This window comes from Saccostrea cucullata, unplaced genomic scaffold (genome assembly GCF_032062105.1).
Source record: "Saccostrea cucullata isolate Sc308-1 unplaced genomic scaffold, CSIRO_AGI_Scuc_v1 ctg279, whole genome shotgun sequence".
Lineage (NCBI taxonomy): Eukaryota > Metazoa > Mollusca > Bivalvia > Ostreida > Ostreidae > Saccostrea > Saccostrea cuccullata.
Window position 1 is genome coordinate 196,142 of NW_026933486.1, and position 15,194 is coordinate 211,335.

General features: G+C 35.6%; 2 protein-coding genes across 8 annotated transcripts in view; one reads left to right on the top strand and one right to left on the bottom strand.

Moving 5' to 3' along the window:
• LOC134238456 (peptide methionine sulfoxide reductase MsrB-like) overlaps positions 1–14,828 on the top strand; it is a 110,161-nt gene extending 95,333 nt beyond the window's left edge. For 2 of the 7 annotated variants that reach the window (XM_062720583.1, XM_062720582.1), the window contains exons 3-5: positions 9,147–9,374; positions 9,821–9,993; positions 13,403–13,722. In XM_062720583.1, coding sequence (XP_062576567.1) covers positions 9,151–9,374; positions 9,821–9,993; positions 13,403–13,560 — 555 coding nt within the window. In that variant the 5' untranslated portion in view covers positions 9,147–9,150 and the 3' untranslated portion in view covers positions 13,561–13,722. Of the gene's footprint in view, positions 1–2,480; positions 2,639–2,869; positions 2,895–4,909; positions 5,051–8,512; positions 8,951–9,146; positions 9,375–9,820; positions 9,994–13,402; positions 13,723–14,538 lie in introns of those variants that run through there. The other 5 variants (XM_062720584.1, XM_062720586.1, XM_062720581.1 and 2 more) reach the window with 5 other exon arrangements.
• On the bottom strand, positions 6,522–6,935 carry LOC134238484 (uncharacterized). The gene has a single exon (XM_062720612.1). The coding sequence runs from the start codon at positions 6,933–6,935 to the stop codon at positions 6,522–6,524; it is 414 nt and encodes a 137-aa protein (XP_062576596.1).
• Positions 14,829–15,194: the final 366 nt, after the last annotated feature.

A 15,194-nucleotide genomic window follows, 5' to 3' on the forward strand; every position in this document is an offset into this window, starting at 1 on the left:
TAATAACATACAGCTGAGAAGAAAATAAGTAAATAATCATGCATGGACTTCTTACATACATGTACATAGTCTAATGTCTCATAAGATTTGGGTTTGTTTCTATTTCTATTTCAATGCACTTGATCCGTAATTTGAAAATATTCTATAGTATTACATGTATTTGTAAATTAAGATTAACCTTATTTTCAAAAAGTTAAAATTAAGAGAATATGAACCCACCAAAAATTGTGTATGAGTACATGTACTGTTATTGTGGTTTAATTTACTAAGGGTGTGATATTGACGTCACAATAGCCGTATCAGCCCTGCAGGGCTGATATGGATTTGCAGGGCTGATACGGATATCAGCCCCGCAAATCCATATCAGCCCTGCAGGGTTGATACGGCTATTGTGACGTCAGTCATATCGCATATGCAAAAAACCTGTATTTATTACTAAGTGTGTAATAAATTTTGATATAACTTAGAATTCCCAAATATATTTTCCTTTGGCTTGTCCTGTTAAATCTCAAAATGGTCCCATCATTTCTTGAAAACTGAGGCCATCATGGCTCCACCTTTTGTATGACCTTTTCAGGGCAGGCATTGTTTTATGCTTGAAAAGATTTCTTTATGATTGCTGATTTTATTCCACACAAAAAAGATAGATGTTAAGACATGACTTACTGTTATCAAAGATTTAAAATACTCTCGTAAAGTTACTGGCATTACCTTCACCCCAAAAGATGTACACTTACAGTACAATTGAGTGACATACATTTTTAGTTTTAAGAGGTAGACTAGATTCTAGATGTGAAGGTATATAATATGTTATGGACAAGAAACATTAATACCTCCAGCAATCTTAGAATGAAAGCTTTTACTTTCTTTGGATCTTATCTGACCCATATTTTCTAGGTGATTGACCAGATAAACGTTTTTGGGTGAGTTTCCTTATAAGTCCTATGTTGACTATCTTTGCAAGTCAAGGATTTCTGATACGCTACTCTCCTCATAAACCCTTGGCATGCTGTGTTAAAAAAAGTTGGGATTTTTTTCTCAAATTGTGATTGGAGTCGATGGTTACTGTTTGACCAATCAGCAATTGTTTTTTGTATATGACGATATCTGCTCTCGAGATATATCTTGACTCTTTAAAGCAATATGAGCTGCATGTTTGACATCGGGAAAAAATGTTACAAATTTGTAATTAACTATTTCAATGACAGAAAAATAGAACATTTATAAACTTCTGTTGTTCATATTTGCTATGAAAGAACTTTTTATACGCGTTGATTGAAGCAAAATTGAATTATTGTCGTCCTGTACAATAATGATTTCTTATATAATACTGTATATTCAGTTGTACAGAAATATTTTTTCTGAAACATTTAAAACTTTATTTTGGTTTTATTGATCATAAGGGTTTAGATTACATACAGATTAATCATAATAACACATTTTACCAGCAAAATAAAATTCTCAAAAATGCAGCTCATATTGCTTTAATCTCAGGAATGAAAAACACTAGTAAACAAAGATAACGCCCCATTCTATGAATAGATATGCCATCATATGGTGTCATCTAATATCTTCAAAATATGTGATTAAGAACCTATATTGAAGCTGTAGATTTGTACTTTAAATGATAAATAAACATAACTCAATTATTGCATCTTAATTATTCATTAAAAATCCTGATTTTATCTTTTTTAAAATACACTTCTTTATTTCTGTCGATGACATAATCTGTGCATACCTGGTAGATTTGAGATCATGTGACAAAAACAATCCTGTCTTTTGATTTCACCTGTATGCCAAGGGTTTATGAGGAGAGTAGCATATCAGAAACCCTTGGCTAGCAAAGATGTATGCTGACCAACTTGCATTGATGATGCATTTCGTTATACAGACTTGTCTCAAATGGTGAATGTTACATTCCAATTCCTGGGATCATGAACATTGAACAGAAAAATTATTTTGAATTCAGAGCAGGTCTCTTTCCATGTAAATTCCTAGTCCTACCCTGATCAAAATTCCATAAATTCTGCATAATGACATACATGTAGTCATGTACCAAACTTTGCAGTTCAGAAGGTCGTTGTCCTGGTTTTGACCTCTTGACGAGGCTGTTAGTTAATTACTGTAATGAAAAAAGCATTCCTAACAGTAATGGAGATTTTGTGAGGAATCAGCAGAACTTTTATGTAATTGTATATTGGTACGTAAAAGTCATTCATTCTTTAATCAATGTAGATATCAATAATATTGTCAACAAATGCAGTTTGTAACATGTTATAGTTAATGAATTCTTGATAATAAAATCATTTAGTTCATGATATGAATTATAAAATTGTGAATGCAAGGTATCATAATGTATAAACTGTGAATACACAGTTTAACCCTTTGCAGACCTCATCAGTATAACCCCTGGTAGGCCCCTCTTTTCAAAAAACAGATAAACAAGGATAAACTGAAAAATAAAAATACAAACAGTAATCAAACCATTCCCCACAGAGCGAGCTCAGATTGATAAGGCTGGTAAAGTCTGGTTTCTGTGTTAGTGCGACTTCATGGAAAAGCCAAATATATAAGCAAGACTCAAAGGTGTACAATCTCTATACCTGGAAATTATTCATTGTTGTTTTTATAAATACAGGTATGTTGACTGTAATTATATTCACAAATGCCATGATGTGAGAGTTCTTTGTATGTACATTGTGTACAATTTGTAAATAACCAGTGCTTGTGAGGCTGTTTTATTTATGTACCTGTTAACTTCAGAGTCGGACGGTTTTAATGATTGAGAGGCAGATTCTGATCATATGTAGGAGTGACCTCCTATTAGGGGTCAATTTACATTCAAAGTTTGACCAGTAAAAAAGAAGACACCTTGGGTTGGAGTAGTTCTATAGGTCAGATATTTCTGCTTACTCGGGAGTTTTTTTTACAGAGGTAGTCAAATGTGCATGATGACGTTAATTTGAAAAATCATTCATGCACAAGTTCTGAGAAAAACTGCTACTCTATTTATTTGGTATTACAAATGTAGTTTCATGGATACAGCTTTATGCTGGTGGGATTTTAGAAGGTAGAGACAGCGGTAATTTATGAAATGAATATATATTAATTTTTTTTATTCTAGTCATTAATCAATTGGAGGTCAAGTTTTGATGAAATTTATAAAGTGATGTCAAGATAATCTTGTTTTTTGTATGTCCATGCATGTTTGGTTAACTCTTAAATTGAGTCTTAAGTTTGAATTACCAATATAAACTTGAGTTACAAGTACTGGTATATTAACAAGTATTGTAACTTTTATGCTGTATAGACTGTTGAATTTATCATAATTAAGAGTTGCATCCTCTGTTCTTATTGAGATGTTCTCTGTTTAATCCTTGCCTTTTCAGAAGATTTACATTGATTTATTTCTGGCTTATTTAATTAATGTGTGTCAGGTTTTTTTTTCTGAGGAAAAAAAATCCAAGCAGTTTTTAAAGATTTTGTAAGAACTCAGGAAACATGCATCCTATTAGAGTGCTAGCTTTGATTATAAACTTTTTTATCTCACAGCTACTGGAAGATAGAGGCAGTAAAATGCTTTCTTAATCAAAACTTGCTGGTGTAATGGAGGAGATTATATAAGCAGGAAGATATGACACAATGTTTTTTAGAAATAAACTGAAAAATCATCTGTCACCGTCTGTCCCCAGTCCGTCTGTAAACTTTTACATTTTCATTCAAGAACCACTGGGCCAATTTTGACCAAACTTGGTACAAAGCATCCTTGGGTAATGGGGAATTTAAATTGTTAAAATTTCACCCTCCCACAAAAATACATTAAAAAATCTTCTTCTCAAGAACCACTTGTGTGTCTTATGTGGAAATGTGTAAGTAAGTGATCATGACCCCCGGGGGGAGGGCGGGGCCACAATGGGGGACAAAGTTTTATATAGAAATATATAGGAAAAATCTTTGAAAATCTTCTTTCAAGAACCACTGGGCCAGAAAACAAACTTATGTGGAATAATCAGCTATAGTGTAGATTTAACTTTTAAGGCCACAATGGGGGTGAGTTTTATATAGAAATATATAGGAAAAATCTTTGAAAATCTTCTTTTCAAGAACCAGTGGGCCAAAAATGAAACTTATGTGGAAGCATCCTGGTATAGTGTAGATTCTAAATTGTAAAAATCATGCATAGGATATCAAAGTTTTACAGGAAAAATCTATTGAAAATATTCCATATACCACTGGGCCACAAAAGTCTGAAATTATTGAAAGCTTCCTGGTAAATGTAGATTCTAAATTGTTCCAGAAATATATATTAACAGGCCACAATGGGGAATCAAAGTTTTATATAGAAATATATAGGAAAAATTTTTGTTTTTATGAACCACTGGGCACAAAAAGCTGAAATTATTATATCCTGGGGTAGTGTAGATTCTAAATTGTTCACTCCATGACCCCCAAAAGGGCGGGGCCAAAATTTCAAAGTTTTATATAGAAATATATAAGAAAAATCTTTGAAAATCTTCTTCTCAAGAACCACTGGGCCAGAAAAGCTGAAACTTATTTGGAAGCATCCTGGTATAATTTAGATTCTAAATTGATAATTATGGAGGAATTCTGGGGAATCAAAGTTTTATATAGAAAGATATAGGAAAAATCTTTGAAAATCTTCTTCTCATATGTGCCCATGGAAGGATCATGGGGTAGTGTAGATTTCAAAATGTCTAAATTATGATCAGTGGGGTAAATATGTATAACAAGGGGGAAATATGTAAAGAACAGAATTCAAAGCTTCTCAGGTGAGCGATGTGGCCCATGGGCCTCTTGTTAGAAATAAACTGAAAAATCATCTGTCACCCCAGACAGGATATAATCATTACTGGGTCCTATGTAAATCTCTGTGGTTTTCTGTCTTTTCACACCCATGATACACAATCTTTGTGTACAATCCCTGTGTGTCTATTTAGTGTCTGAGTAAGTGATAATACAGGAGGTCCTTGACAAAGATGAGCATTTAACTTATTGCTTTATAGGAGACAAACAGGACTATCAGCTTTGGGTAAGGTAATGTGATTTGATTCAATATTGCTTTCTTTCTTTTCCTTGCAGAAATAAGCAATCTCCCTTTAAGTGTTTAAACAGTTCTGCATTAAAGTTGACAAATTTCTAGGTTGAATGATAGGCTACTTATATCCTGGAATAGAATTTTGTTAACTGATGTCAATGTCCTGGGTTCTTTTTTAAAATGAAAATTTTGGTATAAAATAAGTTTTCTTTTTGAAATATGAATATATAGGAACTATTATTGCATAAACTGCACACATTTTCAATTGATTCTTTATGCAATCAATTGCATGACATAATGTGTAAATATTTTTCCATGCAGTAAGCAAATATTTTTTTTTTTATGAAGCAGTTCAGTTTGTCTTAATTAATACCTGCTTGGTGCTGAAGTCAGTTTTACGTGTACACAATGTATATACAGTTGTAACCTTTGTATGATAAGATCACATCATTCCTCAGCAGTCTGTACATGTGAGGTACATGTTGAAATGTAATCATTGGCAATCGTTGTTCCCCCTCCATTAGTTCTGTAGGTACCACTAGTTCTGTAGGTACCACTACCTGTTTGTTGATGTGTTCCCCCTCCATTAGTTCTATAGGTACCACTACCTGTTTGTTGATGTGTTCCCCCTCCATTAGTTCTGTAGGTACCACTACCTGTTTGTTGATGTGTTCCCCCTCCATTAGTTCTGTAGATACCACTACCTGTTTGTTGATGTGTTCCCCCTCCATTAGTTCTGTAGATACCACTACCTGTTTGTTGATGTGTTCCCCCTCCATTAGTTCTGTAGATACCACTACCTGTTTGTTGATGTGTTCCCCCTCCATTAGTTCTGTAGGTACCACTACCTGTTTGTTGATGTGTTCCCCCTCCATTAGTTCTATAGGTACCACTACCTGTTTGTTGATGTGTTCCCCCTCCATTAGTTCTATAGGTACCACTACCTGTTTGTTGATGTGTTCCCCCTCCATTAGTTCTATAGGTACCACTACCTGTTTGTTGATGTGTTCCCCCTCCATTAGTTCTATAGGTACCACTACCTGTTTGTTGATGTGTTCCCCCTCCATTAGTTCTGTAGATACCACTACCTGTTTGTTGATGTGTTCCCCCTCCATTAGTTCTGTAGATACCACTACCTGTTTGTTGATGTGTTCCCCCTCCATTAGTTCTGTAGGTACCACTACCTGTTTGTTGATGTGTTCCCCCTCCATTAGTTCTGTAGATACCACTACCTGTTTGTTGATGTGTTCCCCCTCCATTAGTTCTGTAGGTACCACTACCTGTTTGTTGATGTGTTCCCCCTCCATTAGTTCTGTAGGTACCACTACCTGTTTGTTGATGTGTTCCCCCTCCATTAGTTCTTTAGGTACCACTACCTGTTTGTTGATGTGTTCCCCCTCCATTAGTTCTGTAACCACTACCTGTTTGTTGATGTGTTCCCCCTCCATTAGTTCTGTAGGTACCACTACCTGTTTGTTATGTGTTCCCCCTCCATTAGTTCTGTAGGTACCACTACCTGTTTGTTGATGTGTTCCCCCTCCATTAGTTCTATAGGTACCACTACCTGTTTGTTGATGTGTTCCCCCTCCATTAATTCTGTAGGTACCACTACCTGTTTGTTGATGTGTTCCCCCTCCATTAGTTCTGTAGATACCACTACCTGTTTGTTGATGTGTTCCCCCTCCATTAGTTCTGTAGGTACCACTACCTGTTTGTTGATGTGTTCCCCCTCCATTAGTTCTGTAGGTACCACTACCTGTTTGTTGATGTGTTCCCCCTCCATTAGTTCTGTAGGTACCACTACCTGTTTGTTGATGTGTTCCCCCTCCATTAGTTCTGTAGGTACCACTACCTGTTTGTTGATGTGTTCCCCCTCCATTAGTTCTATAGGTACCACTACCTGTTTGTTGATGTGTTCCCCTCCATTAGTTCTGTAGGTACCACTACCTGTTTGTTGATGTGTTCCCCTCCATTAGTTCTGTAGGTACCACTACCTGTTTGTTGATGTGTTCCCCCTCCATTAGTTCTATAGGTACCACTACCTGTTTGTTGATGTGTTCCCCCTCCATTAATTCTGTAGGTACCACTACCTGTTTGTTGGAGTGTTCCCCCTCCATTAGTTCTGTAGGTACCACTACCTGTTTGTTGATGTGTTCCCCCTCCATTAGTTCTGTAGGTACCACTGATGTGTTCCCCCTCCATTAGTTCTGTAGGTACCACTACCTGTTTATATGTGTTCCCCCTCCATTAGTTCTGTAGGTACCACTACCTGTTTGTTGATGTGTTCCCCCTCCATTAGTTCTGTAGGTACCACTACCTGTTTGTTGATGTGTTCCCCCTCCATTAGTTCTGTAGGTACCACTACCTGTTTGTTGATGTGTTCCCCCTCCATTAGTTCTGTAGGTACCACTACCTGTTTGTTGATGTGTTCCCCCTCCATTAGTTCTGTAGGTACCACTACCTGTTTGTTGATGTGTTCCCCCTCCATTAGTTCTGTAGGTACCACTACCTGTTTGTTGATGTGTTCCCCCTCCATTAGTTCTATAGGTACCACTACCTGTTTGTTGATGTGTTCCCCCTCCATTAGTTCTGTAGGTACCACTACCTGTTTGTTGATGTGTTCCCCCTCCATTAGTTCTGTAGGTACCACTACCTGTTTGTTGATGTGTTCCCCCTCCATTAGTTCTATAGGTACCACTACCTGTTTGTTGATGTGTTCCCCCTCCATTAGTTCTATAGGTACCACTACCTGTTTGTTGATGTGTTCCCCCTCCATTAGTTCTGTAGGTACCACTACCTGTTTGTTGATGTGTTCCCCCTCCATTAGTTCTGTAGGTACCACTACCTGTTTGTTGATGTGTTCCCCCTCCATTAGTTCTGTAGGTACCACTACCTGTTTGTTGATGTGTTCCCCCTCCATTAGTTCTGTAGGTACCACTACCTGTTTGTTGATGTGTTCCCCCTCCATTAGTTCTGTAGGTACCACTACCTGTTTGTTGATGTGTTCCCCCTCCATTAGTTCTGTAGGTACCACTACCTGTTTGTTGATGTGTTCCCCCTCCATTAGTTCTATAGGTACCACTACCTGTTTGTTGATGTGTTCCCCCTCCATTAGTTCTGTAGGTACCACTACCTGTTTGATGTGTTCCCCCTCCATTAGTTCTGTAGGTACCACTACCTGTTTGTTGATGTGTTCCCCCTCCATTAGTTCTATAGGTACCACTACCTGTTTGTTGATGTGTTCCCCCTCCATTAGTTCTGTAGGTACCACTACCTGTTTGTTGATGTGTTCCCCCTCCATTAGTTCTATAGGTACCACTACCTGTTTGTTGATGTGTTCCCCCTCCATTAGTTCTGTAGGTACCACTACCTGTTTGTTGATGTGTTCCCCCTCCATTAGTTCTATAGGTATCACTACCTGTTTGTTGATGTGTTCCCCCTCCATTAGTTCTGTAGGTACCACTACCTGTTTGTTGATGTGTTGGCAGTTCAAGGAGAGGAGTTCTATCAGACTCCAGGGCAGCCTTCGTTAGGAGATTCGTTAATGTTCACATCAAGATATTGTCATTAACCACACAGAGTTTTTTACTTGGCTGGGGATTTATGTGTGTGTGTTTTGATTGGGAGAAAGTTTTACATATTGATGTTTGTTTTTGTGGGGGATATATACTACAGTGAACCTATCTTGTGTTTGTGTTATGTTGGATTATGATAATATTGTACCTCAATACCAGGAGGAAAGATTGTATTGTGTAGAGCGCTAGCAGGTGCTTGTGTGGGATTCTAACTATTGTGCAAGTTTTAATCAAGGAAAGGGGAAAGTACATATTTCTCTTGAGTGTACACATAAATATCTGATTTCTTTGGTTTATAACTGGAATACAGGTTTATATGGTATGTTCATGATGTTAGATTAGTATATCTCTTGATCTCTTATGATCATTAAATCCTAAAATAATAAAATGATCAATTTTTTTAGGTCCAGTGTTACTTATTATAGATTTGTATATCTTTATAAAAGAAGATAAATTAATTATTTAATTCAGGACTATTTTCTTAAATTGTTAAGACTGTATTTTATTTCTTTCAGATGAATGCCTATGAATGTTTTGACCTTTGACCTTGTCGTGATCATTTCCTGGATGAATATCCTCCATGCCGTGACGTCCGCTAAGCGGGAGGCAGCTCCGCAGATAAAGAAGTTAAAATCTACATGTAGCAGCGGATCCGAGTGTCCGGTCAGCTTTCCTAAGGCGGAGCTTAAGAAACGCCTCACACCGCTCGAGTACCATGTAACGCAGGAAAAGGGGACCGAAAGGTATAATACTCCCCCCCCACCTGTATCTTAATTACCAGCTATATATATGGTACACATTGTATCTAATGTATGTAGGCATGAACGATTCAAAGCCATTTGTCTCACATGGGAATAGATACGTATGATGTGTAAATTGAAATGATCAGTGGATATTTTCAAACTTATACATTAATAAACAATGTATTAATTCATGTAAAATAATGACAGAGAAGTTGAATTGTTTCGCAAACCATACTTTCTGCAGCAATGCATAATTTTTACTTTAAATTACTTTTCTAAAAGTTGAAAATTAAAATGAATGTCTGTATTGCCAAGTTTTTTTTATTGATTTACAATGAATTAAGTTTGATGTCTTGTTTAGGGCCTTTTCTGGTAAATATGAATGCCTGTATTTCCGAGTTTTTATATGGGTTTATAATAAATTAAGTTTGATGTAATGTTTATAGGGCCTTTTCTGGTAAATATGTGAACAATAAGGAGGAGGGGGTTTACACGTGTGTTGTGTGTGGGAATCAGCTGTTCTCATCTGACTCCAAGTTTGACTCCAAATCTGGCTGGCCCTCCTTCTACGATGTCACGAATAAAAAACAGATCACTGTTAAAGACGATAACTCGCATGGTATGGTATTGTAAATCACTTAACACCTGAAAATAAATACCACCTGTTCTCAAAAACATAAATGGGATTATGTTTTCAGCCATGTCTGTCTGTCTTGACCTTATTTACCTCAGAATCAAAAGGTACATGTACCATCATTATGCCACAGGAAGTTGTGATAAAATATTTCATCGCAAAATCTCAAAGACATCTTGAGATATGGCACGGAAATGAATATGTTACACGCAGACAGAATGTATGAATTAAAATCCATGACCTTTGACCTAAAACAATGGGAGTCTTATTCAGGTCATAGGAAGTTGTTAAATAAAATTTCATGGCAAAAGCTCAAAGGCTTCTTAAGATACCAAGTGTTACAGATAGCCAGATATACAGACAGACAGCTGGACATACTGACTTGCGGTCAGACAGACAGACCCAAATTAATATCCCCCTACTTTTTAGTAAAAGGGGGAACAAAAATTTAGGTCAAATTCTAGGTCAGGTTCATGATGTCATTTATTCCTCTGAATACTTGTACTTAATACAGTAAAACTCGGTTATAGCGAAGTCCTGGGGACCTGTGAATTTAATTCGCTATATCCGTAATTCGTTATATCCGTATAACAAATTCGTATAACCATTATAGCAAATTCGCTCTATGCATGTTTTTCTTCAAGTATTACTACCAACTATGTTAGCAGGGCTCCCACTGGACAGAAAATTTTTTTGCCACTTATCGCGACAAAAGGAAAGGCATTATTACATCTGATTTCTCGAAAATGCAATGCACTTTATGTTATTCCTTTTTTATTATGTTTATCACAGACATTGTTTAAAATTGTTATGTTTAAAGCTTATGGTAGTGTCCATTTAAAAAAAATAAATAAAGTTGTAATTATACAATTAATTTGATATTGAATTGATATCAGCCAACCCTTGACAGATAATGTCCTCGTTTATAACTTTTTGTTTGCCTGGGGAAGGGGGGGGGGGGCTACAGACGTAGTAAAAATATATTACATTTTTTGAAAATGTAAATTTTCATCATTTCATAAATTAATTGGGAAAAGAGGTAATTAACAAGATGTGTTTGTGAAACACTATGCGCCCGGCGGCAACAAAATTCGAAAAAAGCTATTTTTAGCATATAGGTCACAGTCAAGGTCACAAGGTCATTGACCTTGGTGTCATTTCGAAGAACTTGATTAGTAGAATATGCATACCAAATATGAAGTCTCTATCTTTTATGGTTCAAAAGTTATGGCGAAGGTTAAATTTTGCAGAAAAAACTATTTTTAGCAGATAGGCCACAGTCCAGGTCACAAGGTCATTGACCTTGGTGTCATTTGAAAGAGCTTAATCAGTGAAGTATGCCTACCAAATATGAAGTCTCTATCTTTCATGGTTCAAAAGTTATGGCGAAGGTTAAAGTTTGCGGACAAACAAACAGACAGACAGACAGACAGGTCAAAAACAATATACGCCTCGGATCTATCGATCCGGGCGCATAAAAAGTAATGAGAATTAGATTTAAACTTGACTTTATTTTAACAACTTGGAGACTCCAGAGTATATAATATGCAAGCTCATGTCATTGTAAATAATTCAGTGTAATTTACTAAGATAATTCTGTTTCCAAACCAATTTCTTTTTCACTATTTGTCAGTTTATGGTATAATGTACATATTTTTCAATTTTCATTAGGTAAAATTTGAAGCCATTCTTTACAATTTTCGTCATGTTTCCTTACTTTCGGTTTTAAAAAAACAATCTCCATAGATCCAGATTTTGTTGATAATTTTTTTTTTAGCTCTACTGGTCAGAGACCAGAAGAGCTTATGCGATAGTAATGCGTCTGTCCGTCCGTCTGTCTGTCTGTCTGTCTGTAAACAATTTTTCAAAATGCTACTCCTCCTACAGTTTTGGTCCGATTTCAATATAACCTGGCACACAAGTAGACTACACCAAGATACATAATTTTGTGCATCGGCTTATGATTTTGAAGAATGGTGTTGCCGTGGTTACTAAAAATAGAAATTTCTGTGAAATTCTTTCGAAATGCTACTCCTCCTACAGTTTTGGTCCGATTTCAGTATAACTTGGCACACAAGTAGACAACACTAAGATACATAATTCTGTGCATCAGTTTTTGATTTCGATGAACGGTGTTGCCGTGGTTACTAAAAATAGAAATTTCTGTGAAATTCTTTCGAAATGCTACTCCTCCTACAGTTTTGGTCCAATTTCAATATTACTTGGGACACAAGTAGACTACACTAAGATACATAATTCTGTGCATCGGTTTTTTATTTCGATGAATGGTGTTGCCGTGGTTACTAAAAATAGAAATTTCTGTGAAATTCTTTCGAAATGCTACTCCTCCCACAGTTTTGGTCTAATTTCAATATTACTTGGCACACAAGTAGACTACACTAAGATACATAATTCTGTGCGTTGGTTTTCGCTTTCGATGAACGGTGTTGCCATGGTTACTAAAAATAGAAATTTCTGAGAAATTCTTTTAAAATGCTACGCCTCCTACAGTTTTGGTCCGATTACAATATAATTTGGCACACAAGTAGACTATACTAAGATACATAATTCTGTGCATCGGTTTTTAGCTCTACTGGTCAGAGACCAGAAGAGCTTATGCAATAGTAAGGTGTCTGTCGTCCGTCCGTCTGTCTGTCTGTAAACAATTTTTCAAAATGCTACTCCTCCTACAGTTTTGGTCCGATTTCAGTGTAACTTGGCACACAAGTAGACTACACTAAGACACATAATTCTGTGCATCGGTTTTTGATTTCGATGAATGGTGTTGCCGTGGTTATTAAAAATAGAATTTTCTGTGAAATTCATTTAAAACACTACTCCTTCTACAGTTTTGGTCTGATTTCAATTTAACTTGGCACACAAGTAGACTACACTAAGATACATTAAATAGTGCATCGGTTTTTGATTTTGATGAATGATGTTGCCATTGGTACTAAAAATAGAAATGTCCGTGAAATTCCTTTAAAACATCACTCCTTCTACAGTTTTGGTCTGATTGCAATGGCTTCTTTTCTTATCCTTTGTTATAAGTACAAACCAGTATGAATTGAATCTTATACATATACATATACAAATGCTAAAAGGAAATAAAGTAAGTTCAATTTATCATTTTTCATAATCTGTGGAAGTTCTTTATAAAAGATGTAAATTTCACTATATTTAACCACAACGGGACTCAAAATCAGTTCTCTATATCCGTAAATTCATTATATCAGAGTTCGTTATAACCATAAAATTTTACAAAGATTTGTTACGAATTTTGACGGGGACCCAGAAAAACTTCGCTATATTCATGTTCGTACTAAACGATTTTTACTGTACTCAGCTCTCTGACCCACTATTCCATTCCTAACCCTCTGGTTTCTATTGACAGGAATGCGTAGGAAGGAGGTGGTGTGTTCTAAGTGTGGGGCCCATTTGGGTCACGTTTTCAATGACGGACCTAACCCCACGGGTTTACGCTACTGCATCAATTCTGCCGCTCTCCTCTTCCAGCCCAAAATAAACAACAAAATCAAGTCTGAACTGTGATTGTTTCAATTAATGAAATCGAGTCTGAACTATGATTGTTTGAAGAATTTTACTCACAGACAATAAGCAGACTAAATGCTTCTTCAAATTTGTGAAATTCACTTGATGAAATTACATGTGCTTGTAAATGAGATAAAGCTTTAATAAAAATAAGACTGATCATGCATAGTTCTGCTTGTCTTGTTTTCCTAAAATATTTAATAGACCGTTCACTTCCTCTATCTCATGTTTAATAAAATGAATAAGGGAGGGGGGGTGTAGAAATTTTGTGAAGACAGTTTTTAATAGTTTTTAATTTCCACAAAATATTCTGTATTACTGTTAGTTGATATGGCGTTCCAGTTTCTTCATGAAGGAACAAATATTTTTGACATAACAATCGCCTGATATATAAACATGAACTGAATGTGAGGTACTTTTGACTTGGGGCAGGGTAACCTCCAGCATGTACATATAAGGAGCTTAGGGACATTAACCAAGGCTCTAACTTTTAGGACCTGGTATAGAATCAAATACAGCTATTACTGCAGCTGTTATCAGGTTTTTAGTCTACTGGTTAAAATTCTCATGTGAAAATATATTGTGACCTGTCTGTCTTCCTGTCTGTAAATAAAAATTTAAAATGCAAATATTCTGTCATTTTTTGTGTAATTTCAATAAAAATTGTTACAAAGGTAAACATTATCTTAAGCAATTAAATACTCTAATATCAATAAAACATAATAGAACATTTTCCTGATTACATGCATCTCCATTTGGGTCAAATGTGCAAAGCTCAAGTTTGAAAATGTTGCATAAACATGTACATGTATTACGTCGTATAATTTGGGGAAAAGAGAATTAACAACTTTTTCAAAAAAAAAGTTACCTCATTCTTTTTTCTACAATCTATATTGATTAGTAACAATATGTGAGGAATCAATTTTATGATTCTATGATCCTGAGGAATTATTTACATTTCTGTTAATTTACTTCTAGGTATGCAGCGATTGGAGGCAAAATGTGCCGATTGTAACTCACATATAGGTCACGTCTTTGACGATGGTCCAAAACCAACAGGACTACGATACTGTGTCAATTCAGCTGCACTCAGCTTCAAAAAACAAACCACAGTTTGACGGTGTGACAGTAATGGCGTGTCATCTACAACAAGAGTTTCTCTCTCCTGAGTGGAATAGCTGTGGAATGCGCAAACAAAGCTCGTTTGTTTATTATAAATCACTTGTTTGTTAGAAAGTATTTTTATGATTAATTTGGATAGCGTTTTGATCTCTTTTTTTGATAGGTGCTGTTTTTAGGGAAACACTTTAAAAAGGCTTAAAATGTGTCTATAAATTGCAACTTAAGCAACTTTGTATATTAAATACATATGATTGCAATTTTACATGCTTTAATTTTTTTCTTATTTGCATTGAAATAAAAAATGTGTCTATAAATAAAATCTATTGCTAAACTTTAATTTTAGGTTTTCTTTATAAATTCTTTTGTAAAATCTAAGGCCTTAATGTATCTGCTTTTCTCAAATCATTATTATTCTGTTATGACTTTTATTATGTCATTCAATTCAATAAATTAGTAAATTACATGTATTTATCAATGAATGTATGGGGTCAAACATATACAAAAATATAACA

Excerpts from the sequence above, each read along its gene's own strand:
- LOC134238484 (XM_062720612.1), bottom strand. The coding sequence starts at position 6,935 with ATGGAGGGGGAACACATCAACAAACAGGTAGTGGTACCTACAGAACTA.